Source organism: Zalophus californianus, chromosome 4 (genome assembly GCF_009762305.2).
Source record: "Zalophus californianus isolate mZalCal1 chromosome 4, mZalCal1.pri.v2, whole genome shotgun sequence".
In the NCBI taxonomy this organism is placed as follows: domain Eukaryota; kingdom Metazoa; phylum Chordata; class Mammalia; order Carnivora; family Otariidae; genus Zalophus; species Zalophus californianus.
Window position 1 is genome coordinate 1938070 of NC_045598.1, and position 22716 is coordinate 1960785.

At 57.4% G+C, this 22716-nt stretch overlaps 1 protein-coding gene across 9 annotated transcripts in view; it reads left to right on the plus strand.

Moving 5' to 3' along the window:
* Positions 1 to 8861, plus strand: part of PRDM16 (PR/SET domain 16) — a 312932-nt gene extending 304071 nt beyond the window's left edge. For 8 of the 9 annotated variants that reach the window (XM_027576118.2, XM_027576134.2, XM_027576124.2 and 5 more), the window contains 3 exons: positions 3849 to 4088; positions 4984 to 5158; positions 6398 to 8861. In XM_027576118.2, the coding sequence (XP_027431919.1) occupies positions 3849 to 4088; positions 4984 to 5158; positions 6398 to 6532 (550 nt within the window). In that variant the 3' untranslated portion in view covers positions 6533 to 8861. The remainder of the gene's footprint in view (positions 1 to 3848; positions 4089 to 4983; positions 5159 to 6397) is intronic. The other variant, XM_027576174.2, reaches the window with a different exon arrangement.
* The last annotated feature ends 13855 nt before the right edge of the window (positions 8862 to 22716 follow it).

Consider the following 22716-nt stretch of genomic DNA (forward strand, 5'->3'; position numbering starts at 1 on the left):
ACACGTACACATGCACACACATATATACACAGGCACACATGTGCACAGGTACACATACATGTACAGATAGACACGTACACACATACACACAGGCACACACACATATACACAGGCATGTATGCATATACACATGCACTGCTGTACACATGCACACGAACTCACACGTGTGCTCACATGTACATATGTATAAACTCACATGAAACCACACATACACACAGGCATAAGCAAGTACACACACACGTGCACTCACATGCACTCACAATGCATACACACATACATGCACTCACACACGTACACGCACTCACAATGACACGTGCACACACGTGCACACATATACATGCATTTGCACACAGACACGTACGCGTGCACATGAAATCACGCATGTGCGCACACATAAACACATAGCAACACATGCATACACATGCAAACATATACACTGTGTGCATCTGTACACGGGTACACACACGTACGCATGCACACACACACGTGCTCATGGTGGCAGGAAAATGGCTGAATTCAGATTCAAGATATGGAAGGTGTTCTGCACAACCCTGGATCCCAAGGCTCAGTGGGTGGCATTGCCTCCAGGGTTCCCTGTGGAAGGACACTTCAGACCCCCCAGGAAAACATTCTCCTTGGGTGAACGCTGGTGCCAGACCAGCCGGAAAAAAAATGGAGACACTCCAAACACCAAGAAGCCTTGGGGTGCAATCCCCTAATTCTGCAGCAGAAAATTGAGCCCAGTGAAGTTGGGGGGGCCTTGCTCCAGCCATAAAGCCAGGCCGGAACCTGGAGCCAGAGCCCTGGCCCTGGCCCTTACACAGATCTGTGGGCCCCCCAAGGCCAGGCGCCGTCCCTGCCCACCTCCAGCCAGTGAGGGGTGTCCTCAGGAGACCCAGCTTCCTCCAGGACAGGCTGCATCTTGGATACTCCTAGGGGAAGGCCTGTCAAATTTGTAAATAAACTTTTCCTGGGGCCGCCACAAGCTAAGTCGTGCCCCCTGGAAGGTGATCTCACCTGCCTGCCGGGTAGGGCCCCGGGTGGGCTCTGAGGAGGGGCTGATGGGAGAGTCTGGCTGTGGGCTCCGCTTCCCAGAGCCTGACCCTGGCTCGGCAGTGGAGATTCTGGCCTGGGTGCAGTCCTGCCTGCTCTGGTGTGGACAGAGCGCCCTTGTCCACCCATGGCTCCCAGCACGCACACGGTGGTCTCACAGGAACCTAGATCCCTGCCCCTCGGGGGGCACGGAGCCTGTGTTCAGGCAGCTCTGCAGCCCGTTTGAGAGAAAGTCACAGATGTGAGCACCGGGTGCCAGGCCTTATCAGAGCCCTGCTGATGGGCCAAAAGACACATCCCGGCTGTTAAAGACTGTCCTTTGGACTGAGACTCTCTGCACCCAGGAAAGGCAGATGGGGAGCCTATGAGGATTTGTCAGTAGCGTCCTCCACGGGGGGCACCATCCTCCAGGATCACCAGAAAGGCCCTCACGCCTCAAGCCCGGGGGGCAGGCCCAGCTCTTAGCCGTGAGGAGGACTCTCCACGAAACCCACCGGGACAGAGAGGAGAGGCGAAGAGACCACCGCACCCGGACCTTCACCGTGGAGCGTCTCACCAGGGCTTGCCCGACGGCCCCTGGTGGTGGTCAGACAGAGGAGACTGGCCCCAGATCCCTCAGGAAGCCCCGGGGCAGAGAGCTGACCACAAACCCAGGCCCTCGGATAGCCTGTCCCGCTGAGGCCTTGTCCTGGGAGACGGGGAGCCTCCAGGAGACGCCCACGTCATGGTTGGAAGCGAGAACCGCGATCACAGGTGACGTGAATCCATTAGTCTGTGCAAAGCGGTGAGACGTTGGCCGTTCCATCTGGGGCCAAGAGCAACATTATCCGGTTCACATCCAGAGCCAGTGTCCTTCTCTTGACCATCAGGGAGAATTGAGGGACAGCCAGGCTTCCTGGCCCGATAACCCCTTTAATACCTGGGCTGAATTGTACCCCCCCCAAAATCCTAACCCCTAGTACCTTGGAACGTGGCCTTATTTGGAAATAGGGTCTTTTCAGATGTAGTTGGTTAAGAGGAGGTCATCGGGGTGGCCCCCAATCCCACGTGATGTCCTAAGGCAAGAGCAGGACACAGAGGCACCCGCGGGGAAGCGCTTAAAAGTGAAGGAGAGCTGGGGCGATGCGGAGGAGGAGCCGCTACCGCCAAGGGGCGCGGAGCACCGCCAGCCCCCCTCCAGAGGCCTCAGAAGGAAGCAGGCCCACCCGCGCCTGGATCTCGGACTCCAGCCTCCAGAACCAGGAGAGACGGGGCTCCGGGGGTTGAAGCGCCGGCCCGGGGCCGGGTCATGGCGGGCCCGGGGCGTCACATGCTGCAGGCGGCTGTTCGGAGGCCCAGACACCCGTGCAGGTGCTGCCAGCCTGCCGGACCCCATCCCCGGTCCCTGCTGCCTCTCCCCAGGTGCTCCTGCTTGATGCAGGCCTCCTGCCAGTGGGCAGATGGGTCGTGGGGGCCGTGCTCCCTGCTCCCAGAGGGGCTCACACATAGAACCGCACAGCGCACTTAGGTTCGATTAAACATGCGCGGGGCTGCCTGTGGAACAGAATCCGAGTCCCAGGCCCCCAAGTCTCTCACCTGCACAGTTTGTCCCATCTTCAGCATGGGGGTGTTCCCACGTCACCAAGAGGGCACAGGCTCTGAGCCGGCAAGGCCCCCCCGGCAGAGGGGGACCTCAGGGAGGGGCAGGACCCGGGTCCCGACCCGTGTCGCTTGGCTCCAGAGCCCCTGTCGTTGGTGGACGGACGTGTTCTGATGACAGCACGGGGGAGACCCCCGAGAAGGGAAGCGTCAGGCAAGGTTCTGGACGTCTGGGAAGGCAGGTCAGGTGTCAGCATCTTGTACTTTTCTCTGGGAAAGGCAAGGAGGAAAGACTAAGATGGTCGAGAGCCCAGCCACCAGGGGCCGCCGTGGCCCAGCCTGTCTGCACAAGCCCCTGTGTCTGGAGGCCAGTGTCACTCGGAAAGGGCCCCCCGCCGCCTTGACCCCGAGAGCAGGACTCCTGCCTCCCCTGACGGCTGCGGACGGATTTCCGTGGGCCATGCAAGGTCCAGGAGGAATGGGGGCCCGGACGTGGGCCCAGGAGGCATGTGCCCACCCTCCCTGTCCCCCTCCACCTGCATGCTGGACACCTGCTAGGTGGCCCTCAGGCTAGTGGCATTTTCTGAAAGAAACAAGAAGGCTCGCCCTTGCTCAGCTTGTATTCTTTCCTTTTAAAAACGAGGATCCAGAGTGGAAAAGTCTCACCCAGCTGGAGTGACGCTGGGGGAAATGAGGTGGGGTCTGGCCTGCAGGAGAGAAGCCTCCAGTCTCTGAAACAAACTCATCTGGGCAGGTTTCCCTGGCTGACAGCAGCCCAGCCCTCGTTCTGCAGAACCCCGGGATCCCGGACCTTCCATCTGCAGAGGGGCCCCGTCACTCTGGGTAGCCAGTGTCCCTGTGTCCTCATGGCTGGCCAGGAAGACTGAGCAAGGCTCGATCAGCAAACGTCCCCAAGGGCACCCCTTGTGCAGTGCCCAACCCCAGCTCCAGCACCTAAGACCCCCTTCCCCACCAGACTGGCCGTGGCTTCCTTCCCTGACACACGCACGGCCTGAATCCCTGGCACAACCGGTGTCCCCTCAGGAGCCCCGCTGCTGAGGCACCCCTCTGTGCTCAACCCACTGCGCCGCGGCGGCGGCCCAGGCCCAGGGCTCAGAGGGTCCCCGTGACCGCGAACGCAGGCTGTCTTCGCAGGGGGCGAGGGCCGTCGCAGGCCTTCTGGGGTCTGAGGCCCACTCCCTCCCCTGTCCCTGCAGGCCCGAGGCCCGGGACCCGGACGGCAGCTCGCAGTGTGCGGGCGTGGCCGGCAGGAAGCCGGAGGATGCCGAGGAGGAGGAGGAGGAGGAGGAAGAACTGGAGGAGGAGGAAGATGACAGTCTGGCGGCCAAGTCCCAGGACGGCGCCGCGTCCCCCACGGCCGAGCCCCAGGGGCCCTATGAGGATGAGGAGGAGGAGCCGCCCACCTCCCTGGCCATGGGCTTCGAACACCCCCGAAGGTGGGGACCGGCCCTCCGGGGGCGGCGCCTGGGCAGCCTCGCGAGCTGGGGCCCGGGCCAGGGAGGGCCCTGAGCGTCGTGAGGGCGACCTCACCCTCAAACCACCCGGGACCCCCCCATCCCCCCAGCCGGGCTCACCCCCGTTCCCAGCAGGCGTCTCCACCGCGGGAGGGGGGCCTTCCACATGCAGGCCCAGGCGAGGCCCAGCCTGGGCGAGGGGGTCGGGGCCCAGCCCACCTCCCCCCGACACACACACACACACACACACACACACACACACACTTCCCGAGAAGGGAGGGGCACGCTCCCGAGCTGCGAAGGAGCCTGTCCTGCCGCCCCACAGTCTCTGGCGAGTGGCCCCGGGCAGTGACGCCCGGCCCGAGCCGGCTGTGTGCTGAGCAGGGGCTGAGCCAGCTTCGGACGCGGTGCCGGCTGGAGCCCCTTCCCGTGTGGCCCGGCTGCCCCCGGCCTGCGTCTGGCACCAGGCGAGCTCCAGCGTTCCAGACCTTCCTGGGGGAGTCCTGTGGATCCAGGAGGCCCGAACTCCAGGGACGGCCAATCCCCCCGTCCCCGGGGTCCTGGGAGTGGGAACCCCGGGCCCCTCCAGAGCTGCCTCCGGATCTGTCCTCCTTCCCAGAGACCCGGGCAGCCCGCCTGCTGCTTGCAACGCGTGTGCACGTACTCACCGCCTTCCGTGCCCCTCTGTCCATCCCTCTCCTGCATCTGTGTGGCTTCTGTCCAGGTGTCCGTGTGTCTGTGTCTGTCTCCTTGTGCATGTGGCTTGTGGAGACGCCGGGGCGCGTATGCGGGCATGGAGCCCGCCGTGGGGCGTCAGAGAGGCGGTCAGAGGCCAGACCAGCTAACGCCAGGCCCCTCTCCCCGGTCATTGGTGCAGGTGTATTGAGGAGCAACCAGGCGGCCTGTTAGCTTTGGAGCCGATGCCGACTTTTGGGAAGGGGCTGGATCTCCGCAGAGCAGCTGAGGAAGCATTTGAAGTTAAAGATGTGCTTAATTCCACCTTAGATTCTGAGACTTTAAAGCAGACACTGTACAGGCAGGCTAAGAACCAGGTAGGTACCCAGCAGAGCCCCCCCTCCTGGCACCCCCAGGCTGGATGGCAGGGGGCAGCCGTGCCTACTTTGCTGGTGGCCGTCCTATGCGTGGGGCACAGCAGGACCACGGGTCCCCGGGCCTGTTGCCTCGGCTAGAGAGACACCCAAGCGACAGCTACTTCCCCACAAGCAGGGGTGGGGCAGGGACAGATTGAGGCAGGTGAACGTGAGCCGGGCGCTCACAGGCACGCGGGTCACTGTGCTCTTGTCCCCCGTGGCAGGCGTCCACGAGCAGGTGTCCAACCTGGAAGCTATGTAGGCCTCCCTCCCTCTGACTTGAGCAAGCGTGGCTGGTAGCCCAGGCTTCTCTTGAAGGAAGCTGTCCATCATGCGGTCAGTAATTCCAAGCTGGAGCTGTGACAGGGTCAGCAAGGGCACCTGGGTGCGCCTTGACCCCATTCCCTAGTACAGGCGGCCACAGGGCCCTGCTTCCTGCTTCCATCCATCTGGAGGGGCAGGGTTTCCGTCAGCCCACCCCGAGCCTCAGCAAAAACCGTCTGCGTGTCTGTCTTTGTCTTTTACTAATCCTGTCCAGAGTGTGAACCCGGGTGGGAGGAGGGCTGGCCTTCCCCCACCCCGCTCTGCTCTGAGTGGCCGCCCAGGTCCCATTGCCTCATGCCCTATGGCTCGTGGCAGAAGGAGCATCCTGTGGACTAGCCATGCTCCGGGCTCGGCTCAGACAAGCTGTGCATCCACTTCCCCAAGTAGCTCTGTCCTGTCCCCACAGCTGTCCAGACGGGCAGCCCCCAAGACCCACCAGACAGGGACGGCCTCCTGTGGACTACCAGCAATTCCCGGGGCCCTCTCAAAAGTGGGGTGGGGCAGAGAAGTGACTGCAGGGGGAAGCACCCCCAAAGAGCCGTGGGAGCCCCTGTGCATGGAGGCCAGGATCCTGGCAGCTTGTCCCTCTGCATGGGAGCCCAGCTGACCTTCACACACACCTCCAGCCCCACCACACCCTGCCCCCCCCCCCGCATCTTTCTCTTTCGGGCCCCAGGGGAGAGTCTGGCCTGCCCCCTCTCCGTCCAGATCTGGGCAAGGCTGAGCCCAGCCAGAGGGCAGCAGGGGGCCAGGAAGGGCCAGCCTGGGATCTGCAGAGCCCGAGCTCACACGGCTCACGTGTCTGTCGTGTGTGTGTGTGTGTGTGTGTGTGTGTGTGTGTGTGTGTGTGTGTGTTCTTGTCCTCTCCCCGGCCAGGCGTATGCAATGATGCTGTCCCTTTCCGAGGACGCTCCTCTCCACACCTCCTCCCAGAGCCCTCTGGACGCTTGGTTGAACATCACAGGAGCCACGCCGGAGTCAGGAGCCTTTAACCCCATCAACCACCTCTGACGGGTCCAGGAGGGGCCGGGGTCAGAGTCCAAGCAAGGTGACCTCGGGGCCCCATCGTCCCAACAGAAATCCTGGCTGCAGATTATGGAGAAGGGAGCCTCGGGAAGCGGCGCGCCCTGGGCCAGAGAGAACCCCCCCACTGCCCCGTCACCTGCGTTGACCACTCCTCAGCATCCGTCCCCCTGCACACACCATGGTTCAGCTCTAACTTTTCCAATGAAAACTCAGAGCCCAGGAGTCCCTGAGCTGTCCAGGAGGCCCACCGTCCAAGAATTGGTCTTAAGAACAGCATTCTGGAAGGGTACAGCGCACGGCCGGCCACGCGCCGCTCCCGGGAGTTGCCTCGCAGAACCAACCCAGTGGGTGAGGGTGGGATTTTAATCCCAGACTGAATGAAGGCAGCGGGCCACTGGGGCATCCACAGGGTGTCTCAGAAAGGACCGGACAGACACGGGTGTGCTCTACAAAGGGAGATCGCCCAGACGATTTTTTATAATGAGAATTACAAGAGTAACCCTTTTGGTAATCTTATTGACGACAGAGTCTATTTAAGCATGTGGTTTTAAAAATAGACAGTATTTTTTAAAAAAATCGAAAGATGACTTGCAAATTGTTTTTTAAAAGTAATTTTGCATTGCTTTCAAATCTCCGCTTCTTTGCAAACCCAAACCTGCCTGGAAACTGGTACTGTGTCTGGGTATGTTCTTTATACTGTAGATAACGGAGAAGTTTTCTATCCCTGACCATATTTGTAAAGCCAACGTGATCCTGGGTGCCCCCGAGCAGAAATGAGGGGCCTGGGGCCCCCGCCTGCGAGCAGTTTCAAACTGTACGGTGGAACTCTCAGACATGGTATCCTGGGCTGGCCCAAGGCTGCGAGAGAGGCCTGTCGCACGCGTCCCACGTGTGCAGCATGGGATTCATGCCTGTGGCCCCCACCAAGACCCCCCAATTGTATGGGGGAGGTGTGAGAGCGGTGGGCCAGGCACCCGACGCTCCTCCCGACAAGGTCCGCGCATCAGCCACACCCGTGCCAGCCCCCCATGGCCGCTCTGTGGAAGGCAGGGCCCACCGGCTACGTCTCCAGCCCCCCACCCCCACCCCCGTCAGACGGACAAGGGGAAGGAAGCGGGCATCCCCCCCACTCCCTGGCCTCCGTGGGGCGCGCTCTGCGGCTCACCTGCCCCAGGCCGCCAGGCTCTGCCTGCGTGAGACCCCGGCTCTGGGACATGACCGCCACCTCCTCGTGCGGCTTCTTGGCAGGCCAGACCAGCTCCAGAACAGAAGGGCCTCCAGGTGGGACCTGCCTCCCGGGAAGCCAAGACCGCACGGCCCGGCCGGACGGCACCTCCTCAGGACGGATCTGCCTCTCCACTCGGATGGGCTTTAAATTATTCCCATAGGGGCCAATTTCAAATCATAATTTTTTTTCCCTGATGGAATTTACCTTAATCTGTATATAACTTGTAATTTTTTCTAATTCATTTCTTTTCTTATTTTATTTCTTCCTTAACAGTATTTTGGCATTAGACATTCTTATTGTGAAGAAATAATGTTAATATAAGTATCTAGTGAAGGACCAAAACCGTGTATAAGGTTGTGTGTTGTGTGATCGATAACCAGGGAGTGGGGAGGTTTTTAATGTGCCAAATACCCCCGCGCCCCCCGACGGATCCTGCTGCCCGTTTCCAGACAATCACGTGTTTTTGTTAAATTAGAGTTTCAGTTACATTTGCATTTAAGACAAGTGTTCTATTTATTTCTTTTATTGTTTGGAAGGAAAAAAGAATAGCGTCCCAACAGGAAGAGAAAAAGACCGTCCAAGTTGCCCTTAAAAAAGAATGTAGATGCAAGCGGCAGGAGTGCGGGGCGCCTGGGGATGGGGCGCCAGCGGTGCACGAGCTCTGGGCACTGGCCCAGGGGCAGCAGGCCGGTCAGAGCAGCTGAGTCCCCATGTCCCCGCCACTCCAGGCCGGCGACAATCGTGTGCTTCTGCGCTGGGAGACCTGCGTGGGGAGGCCCTGAGGGTGCCACGCCGCTGCGGGCCCCAGTGCAAGGGTTCTACCTGCTCCTGGCCCATGGGAGGCAGCGAGACCGCACCCAGGCCACTCCTGCGCACCCACAGGCTGGCAGGGTGCCCTGCTCAAGGAAGAGCGGGCGAAGCCCCATGGGCGAGGCTTTGCAAACACAGCCCCTCACCTCCTCGTGCGCATCCACCTCTGCCAGGCTCACCGGGCACGGTGTGGGATTTCCCCTCCACCCAGATGGGACCCCTTTGCAGAGTCAACCTCAGATACAAATGCCCATTTCTGTAAACCTAAATTATATTTCTTCTGCTAAAGAATAAGGTGTGTGCTTTTTTTTGCGATATGACTCTCTCTGCCTAAAATAGGAAATTTGGCCTGAGCACCAGGGTGGAGACCTGAGCGTCTGTTCTCCGTGGTCCCAGAACAGATAAGGGACTGTGGCCGCCGCCTGTGGACTGTTCCGTGGGCTGTGGCCATCTGTCATTTCAGGCCAGCCGTGGCTGCATCTTCTCTCTCCCTCCTTCCCAGAGCCCCACCTGCTCATCTTCAGCCCTTACTTTTGTCCCCCTGAAAACGATTAGAACTAGCCCCATTTCTCCTGAACGTTCAGCCCCTTGGGCCCAAGCACTTGGCAGGTTTGGGGGGGTCTGTCCTTGGACCCCTGACAAAGGGAGCACTTAGTCGCCACCCTGGTGCCTCTCCCCACCCCCGAGTACAGCGAGCTGCCCTCCCTACTCTTCTCGGTCCCCAGGCTGCAGCACCAGCATGGACGCTTGGGCTTAGCCTAGACCGTGGGGGCCAGGGGTCTCGGCAGCTAGAATTCTGAGACCCCAGCCTCAGAGCTCGGCTGCAACAGGGCAGCCGCCGGGCTGACCACTGTGTCCCTGGGTGGTGGCCAGGGTCAACCTGTCAACCTGGGGCCCCACTGGGCCGGGGCCCTTCCGTCCAGCATCAACGGCATTCCTCCTTTGGACCGTTGACCTTCCCAAATGGAAATTCAAAAGGAAGTCTCCCCGCTCCCCCCTCCGCCACCCCTCAGACCCCGGCCCCCAGCAGACTGACACCATCCGCCCACTGCTGCTCTCCTTCCTGGGACAGCTGGGTAGGACACATGGAGCTGCCGATCCTCTGGCTCTTTGGCCAGCCAGACCCTTCGTGAGTGGGACCCAGAGATCCCCTGTTTTGAAGCCGGGGGTGCATGTTCCTGCAGCCGGCCTGGGACTCTGCGTGTGGGTCAGTGGGACAAGCTGAGCCCGCGTGGCCTTCCTGTCCAAGGCCAGCACCCCCGTGGCCCAGGCCTGGCCCTGGAAACTCGCAGGAGCCTCGGCCTTCTCTGTCCTAGCTGCTTCCTCAGTGAGCGTTCGCAAAGCACTTGCCCAAATACGTATCACCCGTCGGTAGCCTTGAGGCCTCAAAGCACTGGATTGTGGTTCCCCCGCCCCCGGCCCTGTCCCCTGCTCCTCAGCCCCCTGCCCAAGAGACTGAAATCTACTGAGCTCTATTCACTGTGCTGTCCTGGGGGAGAGGCGAGGGGGCAGCGCCACCCAGGAGAGCCGGGCACCTTGCGCCCCTCCCGGCTGGGGTCGCGAGGCCGCGGCCGCTCCTGGTCGGTGGAGGTCAGCCGGGTATCAGAAGCCATGAACCTGTCTCCGCAGCCGCGAGCGATACTGTGACAAGACATTCCTGCGTGATTCCAGGAGCGTTCCTTTCCTCCTTGCATTCCAGTTTGTTATGTCTTCCTTTCCGTCACCGATTCAGATTACCGCTTTTGGAAAAAAATAAAATAAAAACAAAAGGCAGCTTGAGTTTTCCAAATGTGCAATTCACTTGTGAGCAAAGTAATTCCGGAGGTTTCTATCATTGTGTTTTATATCGTTGACGTTCCCGCGACGAGGGAAGCTGAGCCCCCGTGTTGGAGCGCGTCACGTGATGCGTACGTGTTTGCACCTGCTGGCAAGAATCCCGCACCGGTGTATCCACATCTCCCTCTTGCCGTTGTTTCAGTACAGACTTGGTTCAGTTTGCTTTCGTTGTTTGGGTTTGTTTGTTTTTTTTTTTTTTTCTTTTAGAACTGTATAGTGTTGAAAAAGAAATCAAATGTAAATGTCAGGTTTTCATATAATGTTTAAAAAAAAAACCATTGAGAAGGAGGCCGGTGTATGTCCCATGTCCCCCTGATTGTAAATTGCTTCTGTTATAAGTAAACTGTGCATGACTCGTGTTTAGCGGTCATTATCGTGTCCGTTTGTGAAATTTTTTATGAAAAGGAAAATTCGGTAGATGCACTTGTTGAATATGTGATTAGGGTCTACGTCCTCCAGACGAGGAGCTCGGAACTGCTCGCGCAACAAGCGCAACTCGTGAGCAACGTGGGCATCACTGAAGAAGGATGAAGTGCAAGCCACCCAGTATAGGAAATCATCGCGTGATTCTGCAGACTGCATTTTGATGCTTGTGATAAAGACAGATGTACTTGTGTAGAGAAGCGTCTTTAAGATGAAGCCTAGGAGCAGCTGATTTGAGGTTAATGCTGTAGGATAGGACTGTACACCAAATGTAATCTTTCCAATGCGACAATGAATTTATACATGAGATTGATATGCAATAAATCTGTGTGCTTTTCTAAGTCTCGCCCCCGGAGCTTCACTGAGGGAGAACGGAGGCCCCCGGGATGGGGGAAGGACCTGGGGTCAGAGCATGGCCAGGGGCGAGGCTCACCAGCCTGGGTCGAAGGTCCCCGGGGACAGGCTGTGAGACGTGCATAGCCATCACCTCACCACCACACCAGGACAGGTACCCTTGCTATTTACATTTTCCAGGAAAAAAAAAATAAGCTCAGGGAAAGCACCAACTACCCTGGATGGCTCCGCAGTGAGTGGTGATCCCCAGGCTAGCTCTCCCCTAAGTGTGTCTACCCCAAGGCATATTGGCCTCCAGCTGTGTACCCTCTAGGGGTGCCCTTTTTCAGGAATGTCCATTTCCAGGTACATCTGCCTCCAGGTGCACCTGGGCCCAGAGCCAGCCACCATGAACTCTTGCCTGGGACCTCTTTGTGGTAGAGGAGCCCACCCTGCAAGGCCAATCCTAAACACATCTCTTCCTAAGGGTGGACCTCCCCAGCGGCCAGCCCTCCTCGCTGACCACCCTCCACACTGGCTGTGCCTAGTGTCCTCACACTGTCCCCAACTAGGACCTGAGCCTGCCCACCAGGTGACGGCCAGATAGACAGAGACTAAGCAAATGCACGCCACCTACCTTCACCCACTCAAGTGTGAGGGACGGCCCCTAAATTCTGGGGACATACACCATGAAGTCTTCCCTGTGGCCCCTCTCCTTCCACCAGAGCATGGAGGTGAAGTGGGCGGCCTTGCACACTCAAAGAGGTGTCTCTCTGACAGAACAACCTCCACCCTCGCCGAGATGGCACATGGCCTTCCCCAGGTGTGTGAGGCAGGAAGAAGATAAGATTATGGTGTCTCACAGAGAAATTGGTTGGCTATGCCTCCCTCCCTGCAGCTATAGAGGTGCCTGGTTCAGAGTCTCTCCAAAGACAACCTCTCAAGGGGCACCTGGGTGGCTCAGTCATTGGGCGTCTGCCTTCGGCTCAGGTCATAATCCCAGGGTTCTGGGATCAAGCCCCGTGTCGGGCTTCTGCTCACCAAGAAGCCTGCTTCTCCCTCTCCCACTCCCCCTGCTTGTGGTCCCTTTCTCACTGTCTCTCTCTCTCTCTCTCTGTCAACACGCAGGGGCCCCTGAGCCTCTGTTCCCTGGTCAGAAATCATCACTTGCACTGGATTTACGACTGTAAGGATGGAAAGTGCCAGGACTTAGCTCTCTGTCCCCAAGGCCTGGACTTAAACACCTTCTCAGTAGAAGGTGGGTTACACAAGTGGATGGATGGATGGATGGATGGACGGATGGATGGATGGAATAGTGGATGGATTATGGATGGATGGATGGATGGATGGATGGATGGATGGATGGATGAGCAGATGGATGGATGGATTTGGGTTGGATGGATAGATGAGTGGAAGGACAGATGGATTTTGGATGGACAGATGGATGGAAGGATTATGGATGGATGGCTAAATGGATGGGTGGATAGATGAGTGGATACAGGGAGGGAAGGATGGATGGATGGATGGATGGATGGACGGATGGAAGGATGGATAGATTATAGATGGATGGATGAGCGGATGGATGGACAGACGGACGGACAGATGGATAGATGAGTTGTTGGAAGGATGGAAGGATGGATGGATTGTGGATGGATGGATGAATGGATGGATGGTTTGCTATAAGGTCCCTCACTCCAGGCAAGTTCCCACACAGATTCTGGGAACTCCAGGGCCTCCGAGGGGTCTGAACATGCTCTGATGGGAGTAATGGGGAGGGGGAGGCCTGGGGTCCCTGCAACAGCAGTTCTGGTAGCCACCAAAGGGAAGAAACAGTTTCCCCAGTGAGGCTTTTTGGTTGGGGGAAGTGTTTAAGTATCTCAAAGTTGTTTTTCTCCCAGATGCAACTGACAAAGTGTCAGTGAAGTGTCAGTGAGGTATAAGCCCCAATGGTCAGATGTGGGGTTTACCCCAGAGCTCCTGGCACTGAGGCAATATGAGAGGCTCCTCTCTGGGAAATACATTTCCATTCTCAGAGGACGGATTATGTGAATCACGAATCTGATGAATGGCTGTGCTTCCAAGTCATTCAGCGTGAAGGAGTGATGGTGTCCAGCACCACACCTCCCAGCCGCCCCCCGCACCACAGCCCTTCCTGGAGCTACCGCCCCGGGGCTCCAGTCAGCTGAAACTGCACTCGCTCCCACCCTCCCTCGGCCTGGCAGCCCCCGAGGGGACAGGGGAGTCTCCGCAACCAGGGCGCTGTCTGATAATAGCCCTTTTGTCGGGGGGACCCCAGAGCAAGGGGGAACAGAGACAAACAGAGCCCTGTTGACAATTGGACTCTGTCTTTCTGCGGCCCAGCTCTTGGCATAACGGACTGAGAAAAAGGCTCCATTTTGGAAACGGGGGGGGCGGGGGGAGTGGAGATCAACTAGAGAAAAATATGTCAATGAGGAATCTGTTTTCTGGGAAAAGAGATGCTTTTGAATTCCTCCTCAGATTCATTTTGGGCCAAGTGAGCCTGTTGGTTATTTGCAGAGACGCTATTTTGAGAATCGTTAACCTTATTTCTCATGGCAGCAAATGTCTTCCAAAAATCGAGATGTGTCCTAATTCGGGGTCAAATGGCCAGACACAAGGGGGCGTTGGTGGGGCCAGAGGAGCCAGATAGGGTTCAGGGGCGTGAGGGGACTACCAGTCCCGCGCCAGGATGGCCACCTCTGTGAAGGAAAGTGGGCAACGTCTTCTGCACGGCTTATTCCTTATTCAAGAAAGGGGAACGGAGTTTGCTACAGGGTCCAGGGCAGAAGAGGACAGATCTCCAAGGTTACAAGAAGGGGGAACCCCAGGGACCAGCTGAGACCCCACCGAGGGGGCCGAGACCCACCCAAAACCCTGAGGGAGGGAGCTGCCCCTTCTGTCCTGGGATCTGGCTTGTGGCCCTCGGATTCCGGTGCCCCCCACCAGGAGGTTCCAGGAAGCCCTCGAGACACTAGAGAGCAGGAACCAGCTTCTAGAACACTGTGAGGGAAGACCAGCCTCCGCACGAAGATCTGTATGCCCATGTTCACAGCGGCTTTATCCATAATAGTCCCAAACTGGAAAGAACCCGAATGTCCAGCCACTGGTGAGTGAAAGCACAAACCGTGGACACAAAGGAGCCCTACCCCCAGCCCCGAGAGCAGGCAAAGTCTGCTTACTCAGAGCTCCAGGCTGCAGGGAGTCCGCCACCAGCACCTGATTTAGTGGAGACTCAAATGTAGGCAGGGGAGCAGGGGAGTTTCGTGGTGGAAAAAGGGAAGGTTCCGGGTGAGCCCGAGGCAGTAAGGAGAAGCGTCCCACGTGATTGGTGGGGTGCACGCGGCTTCCTCTGGCTGCTCTGGATGTGGAGGCGGGGAGAAAACTTAGAGAAGCTGCCAGTGATGGGGCATCAAGTCCCGGCCATTCTGGGTTATTGTTTGACCTTCTGGATTGGTTCTCCCAGATTGTGGGTCAGAGGTCAGAGTCTTATTTTTAGGTCTGGTCTGGCCTTGTCTGTATGTTCAGTCTCTGAAACAGACTGAACCAGACAGATGTGCAAGAGCACATCTATAGGAAGGAACACGACTCATCAGTAAAGAAAACCACCACAGACACACACAACAAAACGCAGCCAAGCGCTGCCCACTGCCACGTGGCGTTCTGGGAGAGGCGAGTGGCAGGGAGGCAGGGACCGGGCTGGGGTGGGGAGAGAGGCAGGGGGAGCTCTCAGATGATGGAGGTGCTCTATACTGTGATTGTGGTTACACAGCTACACGTTAGTGGAAGACTCAGCTAACCCTACACTTTGAAGGGAGGTCTTATTACAGGGACGCTGTACCTCAATTAACTTGACTTTCTGAAAACAATGTGTCCTGCTCACCTCCATCTGGAGGCATGCGTCCACCAAGAAGCTCCAAGTCCCTAGACGGCTCAGGCCGGCAAGGGCTGGTCCTTACCCCGTCCTGCATGCCCTTGAGGAGCGCTACCCCCACAGCACCCGGGCCGGAGCAGCGGGGGCCCCTGGCTTAGCAGAGGGCCAGCTCGGGGGCTCCCAGCCTTGCTTGGCCACAGGCATTGGGGTGAGCCCACCCTTCACCCCTTAGCTGCCCAAGCCCCACCTGGAACCACCTAGTGCAGAGCTTACAAGTACAGACTTCCAGCTGAAACCCTCCGCACAGAGTTAAAAAATGCCGGGAGCAGCACTGCCGACTGCTTATGGCAGCATGTGCAGGAAGTGAATAAAAACATGCACGAGGTGGATACATACCAACCTCAGAGGAGGCAGAGAAGGCCGTGGGGGAAGGGCCGGGGAGGGGCTTCCATCTTCTCTGCAATGACTTGTAGACACTTTCGGGTCATGTAAAGGCATCAGGTCATGTACCAAAGAGTTGGAGAGAGAGAAACAGTTCTTCCTGGCTTTTTCTTGCCCTGCCGTCCAGGCGAGGACCAACAGGGAACAGAAGCAGGGAGAGTGGACCTCTTTGCCTCGGTCTAGAACCCCAGGAGAGCATTGTCCATTTCTCGCCACGGGACACGATGCCAGCAGTAGGTGTCTGTATCCGGAAGACAACGTTCCCTGCTGTCCCCACAGCGCCCAGACATTTATCATCATGAAGTACTGGGTTGGGTCAAAAGCTTTATCTTTAATTTACGAGTGTCCATCTTTAAGTGACGTTATACCACTTTGCATAAAATATCTGACCTTTGCAAGAGTGTAAGTCTATTCTCTCCCCCGTCTTTTGGGATATTATTTTATTCCACATGTGTTATAAATTCCACGATGCTCTGTCATTACTCTTGCTTTAAATAGCCTAGAAAATTTTTTTAAATACATAGGAGAAAAAAGTCTCTCAGGTGTGTTCCCGTGTTTACAGTTCCCAATGGGCTTCTATTGCTTATGAAGACCCAGATTTACTTCTCTCATCATTTCCTTTTGGCCCAAAACACTTCCTTTGACATTTCTTATAGTGCAAGTCTGTTGGTGATGAAGTCTCTCATCTTTTGTCTTAAAATGTCTTGATTTCACTTGGCAGCTTGGAAGGATATCTTCATCAGAACCAGACATCTTGGCGAACAGTTTTAACATGTTAGAGATGGAGTTCCCGTTCTCCAGGCTCGCGGGCTTTCCGATGAGAAGTCAGACTATGAGGCGCCATGGTGGGGCTTTCTTTGTATTCATGCTGCTTTGAGTTCATTGGGCTCTTTGATCTGGGGGCTTGAGGGTTTTCTCACACTTGGAACATTTTTGGCCATTACTTCGTAAACAAATGTTCTCTCCCTCAACTTCTTTGGGCCTCTGATTCCACATCTTGTTAGACTGTTTGATATCACCCCCAGATCAGCAGGGCTCTGCCTTCTTTTTCCAGGCTTTGTTCTCTCTGTGCTTCATTTTGGATAACTCCTATCATCCAACCGTGAAGTTCATGGGTCTTCTCTTCTGCAGTGTCTAACCGGCTACTAAGCCCAGCTAGTACATTGTTTTTCATTTTCATATATTGTATATTTTGGTCTTTAGAATTTTTTATTTGATTCAGTATCACACTTTCTCTTTTGACTATATTCACCATACATTTCTTTTTTGATTTTGTGCGTGACTTCCTTTAAATCCTTGGATACAGTTATAATAGCTTTAAGTACTTTCCCTGCTAATTCTATCGTTGTGTCATTTCTGGGTCTGTGTCTGTCGACTGCTTTTTCTCTTGGTGATAGGTTACATGCCGTTGCTTCTTCACACGCCCAGTTATATTTTCTCGGGTGCTGGAGGTTGTAAATGCTAAATTGTTGAAATCCTAGATTCTTGTTTTTAAGAATGTTGAGTTTTGTGCCAATGGGGTGTTAAGTGATGGTGGTGAGCAGCTGGTCTTTACAAGGCTTGTTGCAAAGCTCATCAGGCCAGGCACAGAGCAGCCTTCTCCCTGCACTCTGGGGTGAGCTTAGCCCCAAACCTGAGACACTGCTTTTGGTCCCCATCAAATGCCCCGGGTGGCCACAAGGCCGCTTCATTCTGGGTGGCTGGCATTTAAGTGTCCCTAGGCCTGGGTGGACACTGGGAGCTCTTTGCCCTGGCAGTTGCTCTTTTCCTGGCATCCTGGGACCTCACTCTGCACGTGCACAGGGTAGCATTTCTGGAGGGTTTTGGAGCTCCATATCTGCACTGCTGCCCACAGGCCCCTGTCCCCCCAGCCTCCCTGAAACCCATGTCTTCCCACCACCAGCTCAGTGAGACCACCATGCTCCACCTCTTGGAAGAAAGCTGGGCAGCCATGGGGCTCTCCTGATTTGCCTTTTTCTCCCAAGAGCCACTGTCCTCCCTGCCTGTTGTCCAATGTCTAGTACAGCTGCTTCTTACAGTTTCTGTTCAGTTTTCTCGTTGATGATGATGGGAGCTGTTTCATCGCAGCCAAAATGTCTGTAATGTTTGAAATTCTCAATTGAAATCAAATACACACATTTTTTTCTAATTCCCTACTTCTTTGGAAACCTGAAATCGTCCCTATTTACTACACAGGGCCTGGGGCTTTGGAGTCAGCCAGACCTGGGTTCTCACCCAGGCTGGGCCATTCACAAGCCAGATGACAATGAGCAAGGCTTCACCTCTCGGTTACGTGGGGCTGGATACACACACCTTGGGGAGTTTCTGTAAGAATTCAGTAAAATGATGCACACAGTAGGTGCTTCACAGAAAGTAATGACCATTTGCTCTTTAGGGTACAAGGAGGAATGACCACGTGCCCCCTGAGCTGAGCCCCCTGAGCTGAGCTGCTCAGCAAGGTGAGCAGCAAGCTGCTCACGCTGGTGAGATGGAGAGGTAGCCAGGCCCCACTTGGCAACCTGGGCCCCGCACAGCCCCCTCACCCATCTGTGGACCCCACCCACCCAGCACAGAGGAGCCTCTGTCCTAAGGCCCACTCACAGCCACAGCCTCATCCAAGACCAAAGAGACCCTTCCAAGCTGCCCGCCGGCTGGATGAGGCACCCGCGGGACCCTGCAGCAAGTGAGAGGTCAGCCCAGTGCCAGGCCCGGAGAAGAAAGGAGGCGGTTGCACCCCTTCCTCCACCCAGCACATTCCCTGTGGCCCCAGGGAGGGAGGGGAGCAAGCAACGGGCACGGTCCCCTCAGCCCTGGAAAGGGAGAGGGACACACCCAGCAGCCTTGTCTTCAGCCCTGGACACTGGGATGGTCAGGCCAACAGGCCTCCTAGGGGGCTGCTGGCCCCAGGGCACAGCCTCTCAAGGCTGCGGTCCAGGGGCTGAGCAAAAGTTTGGAAGACTCAACGCAGGCCGTACAGGAGCACAGGATCCCCTCCAGCCACAGGAAAGGGGCTTCTGCAGACGACGAGCACCAACTTCTCAGAGGAAATGCTGGACGGCCATGGGGCGGGGGGTCCACATCTTCCCCCTGCTGGGGATGCTGCACCCTCACTAAAGGGTCCTCCTTTAGTGAGCACCAAGCACACGGCTGACCCCCAAATTACCCTCCTAAGGTAAACATGGGTGTGCAGGCTCCAGTCCTGGGACCCTGGCTTTAGGACCTAAGGCAGCCTGCAGCCTCCGGCTGTGGCCCAGGCCTGGGACCCAGTGATGGGACAGTGGTGTCACCCTGAGGCGCTCAAAGTTCAGGGTGGGGGGACCAGGGGCCACACAGCAGCTGCTCTTGCTTGCCTCTGCCTTTCAGTTCTCAAGGCTGAAAATCTCCTCGGGCTGGGAGGGAGGCTGTGGGGCGTGCAGGACGAGCTCTGGATGGTTGCGCGGGTAGATGTCTTCACAGTGACCCCCAACCCCCTCCAGGCCCACTGCACAGAGCTCCGTGAGACCAGGGCATGCTGGCCACCATTCTGCAGACACACACATATGAGTGTGTGTCCCAGGGGAGAAGGGAGATCTGGGAAATAGGCAAGCAAAGCAGGGGACTCCTCAGAGGGCAGAGCAGGTCTGAGGGACAATGAGATGGGGCCGCTGCATGGGCTCCCTGGGCAGCTTCACACCGCAGAAATGGATCCTGGCATGTCTGGAGGCTGGAGATTTGAGAGCAAGGTGGCTGCAGGGCCATGCTCCCTCCGGGGGCTCTAGCTCAGGGTCCTTGCTGGTCTCTTCCAGCCTCTGGTGCCGCTAGCCACCCTCATGTCCCTTGGCGGTCACTCCACGTCACCCCAGACTCCACCTCTGTCGTCACTGGGCCTTCTGTGTCTAAATTTCCCTCTTTTTATAAGGACACTGGCCACAGGATTTAGGGCCCGGCCTAATCCAGTATGACCTTGTATTACTTACATCTGCAAAGACCTTATTTCCAAATAAGAGCGCATCACAGATGCTGGGGCTAGGATTTTAACATATTTGTGGGGGGGCCTCAGTGCAAAACCCCCCAGGGAACCAAGACACTGAGTTAGTGAGGGATGTTTTCCTTCCTCTGTGGGGTGGTGAGCAAAGGCCTGGTTGAGAGGGTGACCTGGGGGCAAAGGTGTACAGGACCAGGGGACTCCATGAAGACCTGGGGGAAGACTGTCCCAGGCCGAGACCATGGCATGTGCAAAGGCCCTGAGCTTCAGGGGCCGAACACACTTTTTTGCACCCCGGGGTCCTTCTTTTTGATGTTGGGTACTCATGGGGTTCCATGAGATGAGGCGCCTTCTCCCTCCACCCGGGGCAGGGCCAGCCCGACGGCCCGAGGCAGGGAAGGAGGGCCACCGTCTCTGTGCTAACCTGGCCCCGCACACTCACGGTCTCGGCCACAGGGTGCAGAGGCTTCCAGAGACTCACCCCTGCTGGCAGCCCTGGGGTCCTGCTCTCCACCACCTATGACCCTGGGGCCTCTGCACTACCTCCACGGTCATCATTAACCTCCCCCCTCCCCCCGCCACGTACGGCTGAGACAGCAGGGGCTCAGAGAGGCCAAGCCACTCACTCCGGGCCCCCTAGCCCCAGTCACACACTGAGCCAGCTGGACACAGGGAGATGCCCCCCCCCAGAGCCCTCCAGTTTGGTGGCAGAGCCAGTCTTGGGGTGCCGGACGACCAGGGCAGGAAGGGCTGGGGTGGGGACCAACCCTGCAGTGACCAGACCGAATTCTGAAAGCGGGTTTTATAGGAAAGCATTGAGTGGGGGTCGGGCACCCACGGGGCATCGTCTCTCCAGGGGTGCCCTGCCCGCTGCTCCCCTCTGTGCCACTGGGCCTTGTGGGCGCAGAACCCAAGATGGCCTCTGGAGGGCAGCAGCTCCCCACCTTTCCCTGGAGCTGCCCAAAAGCTGTCCATCCACCTGGTTGGCTCAGACATGAGCACCCCCTCCCCAACACACACACACAGGTTGCACTGGCAGCCTTATTGGGCACTTTCCTGTGGCCAACGTGGGCCCTGCCCAGGTGGCCACTGCATCCTGGCGTGTGCTACCTGACTCCCTATTGCAGGGCAGACACGGGGGGTCGGGGGCACCGACGCTGGGCAAGGATTGGGCAGGCCACGGGTGTGCTGGGCAGGACCGCTTTTAAACCACGATGCACAAGAAAATGTTGAGCCGGCCCTGTGAGGCTGGGGCACCCCCTCGCTGGTACAGAGCAGCAAGCGCATACGGCTTCCGGCCCTAGAGAGGTAGGTGCCAGGAGAGGGTGGGTGTGTGCCCCCAGGCTAGATGGTGCCCTGGGGGCTGGCACGCCCCTGCACCTTGCCCACCGCACCAAGGCCTGGGGTCAGCAAAAGGACCAAGGTGGTCTGAAAGCTCACCCAAATTCACAGCCCCGTCAGTAGGTCCTAATGAAATCGTGCTGGGTGGCCCAGAGACGGATCACTCAGCATCTCTGGGGCTGAGTCCCAGGATCTCAGAACACATCAGTGACTCACCAGGCACTAGCAGAGCACCTGCTGCATGTAAAGCCAAGGCTCTGTGCTGTGGGATGGACACATGTAAGAGCTGCAGCAGCAAGAGGCTGTATTAACAGACGTATAATATCCAGAAAAGAGGAGGTGAGTGTTTCCCCATTTTCTTATACTGGCATGGTACTGGGTTCTGTTCAGAAGACCACATTTTGAGAAGGGTTTTGGCACATTTTGAAGTCTCTTAGGGGAACATGCCAGGATGATGAACAATCTGGATTCCATGTCATGTCAAGAAGGTCTAAAGAATTTGAGTAAGGCAGACAATGTGATAACCTGTATTGGGAGGTGGTGAGTTCCCCATCCTGAAAGTATTCAAGAGAAGGCAGGACACTAGCTTCCTTGGTCTGGGTCGGGGCTCAGGGTGTCCGTTTCAGCCCTCCACCCTGCCCTCTCCTCAGCTGCCAGAGGGGTCTTTCCACCAGACCTGATCATTCTGTCCCTTTGCTTGAACCCTGAGTGACTCCTTGCTGCTCTGAGGATAAAAGATAGACCCTCACCCCCAGATGGCGAGTCCATGCGAGTCTCCCCCCAGTTTGGTGGCAGGTTGTCATTCTGACCACACTCCCTCCCACCTCAGAGCCTCTGCACCTGCTGTCACCCTGCCTGACACTCCTCCATCCCCTTTCCTCAAGCAAACTCCGCTCGTTCCCCAGGTCTCAGGTCTTCTAGCCCTTTTAGGGGCAGAACAGCGGTGCTGATGCCCCCCTCCCCACCCCACAAGCAGCAGTGAGCTCCATGAGGACAGAGACCACATCTGATTTGCTCAGAGCTGTATCTCTGATGCCGTGCTCCAAGGGAAGGGGGAGGAAAGCAGGAGGGAGGGAGGAGTCTTGCTGCAGAAGAAGGCTGGGGCATCAGGAAGAAGAGAGGTGACATTAGTCAGCTCCCACCAGGACATGCCACCATAACACACACGCCCCTGCCCAGGGGCTTCCCATAGTGGTGGTGGCTCCGCTCCATGTGCCTTTCTGTCCTGGGACTCTGGATGAAGGAGGAGTGGAGCAGAGACGCGTCACTCTCAGAGGCCCAGACCCAGGGACTTGGTGCAAACACAGGACAGCTCTTGGAGCCTCAGCAGGCAGCTCGCCACCCAGCTCAGCACGGCAAGAGGATGCTCCTCGCACAGGGAGGGCTCCAGGTCTCCTGTGTGGGGCTGTGTTCTCCTGCAGAGCAGGACGCTGAGAAGCAGTCATGCAGGCTTTCCCCTGGAAAGGTTGGGGGCCGCACAAGCAGAGTGTGAGCAAGAGGGGTGGGCTTCATGTGGAAGCTGAGGCCGCTGCCCTTGGTGGAAGAGGCCACTAGGAGCCATGGGCAGTTCCTGAGCAGGGGCATGCTGTGAGCACACGCTGCTGTTGCCACCCTGGGCTGGTGGGGGGCTGGGAGCTGGGGATGCTGGGTGACAACAGAATGACAAGGATGGGTCCTGCCTGGCGGAAGGGCAGGCTGGCTCAGGATGGAAGCCGACCTGTCCCTACCCCTGGCACCTCCGGTGCCACGGACGTGATTCCTGAACCCCCCCCCCCCCCGTGATGGGGTTGTGGCAGCCTCTGGCCAGGGCACGCACCACGGACAGGACCTGGAAAGGCCAGGCTTGGAGTCCGCTGGACCACCTTCCTCCTTTCCAAGCCCCAGGGGGTGATGCTAACAAC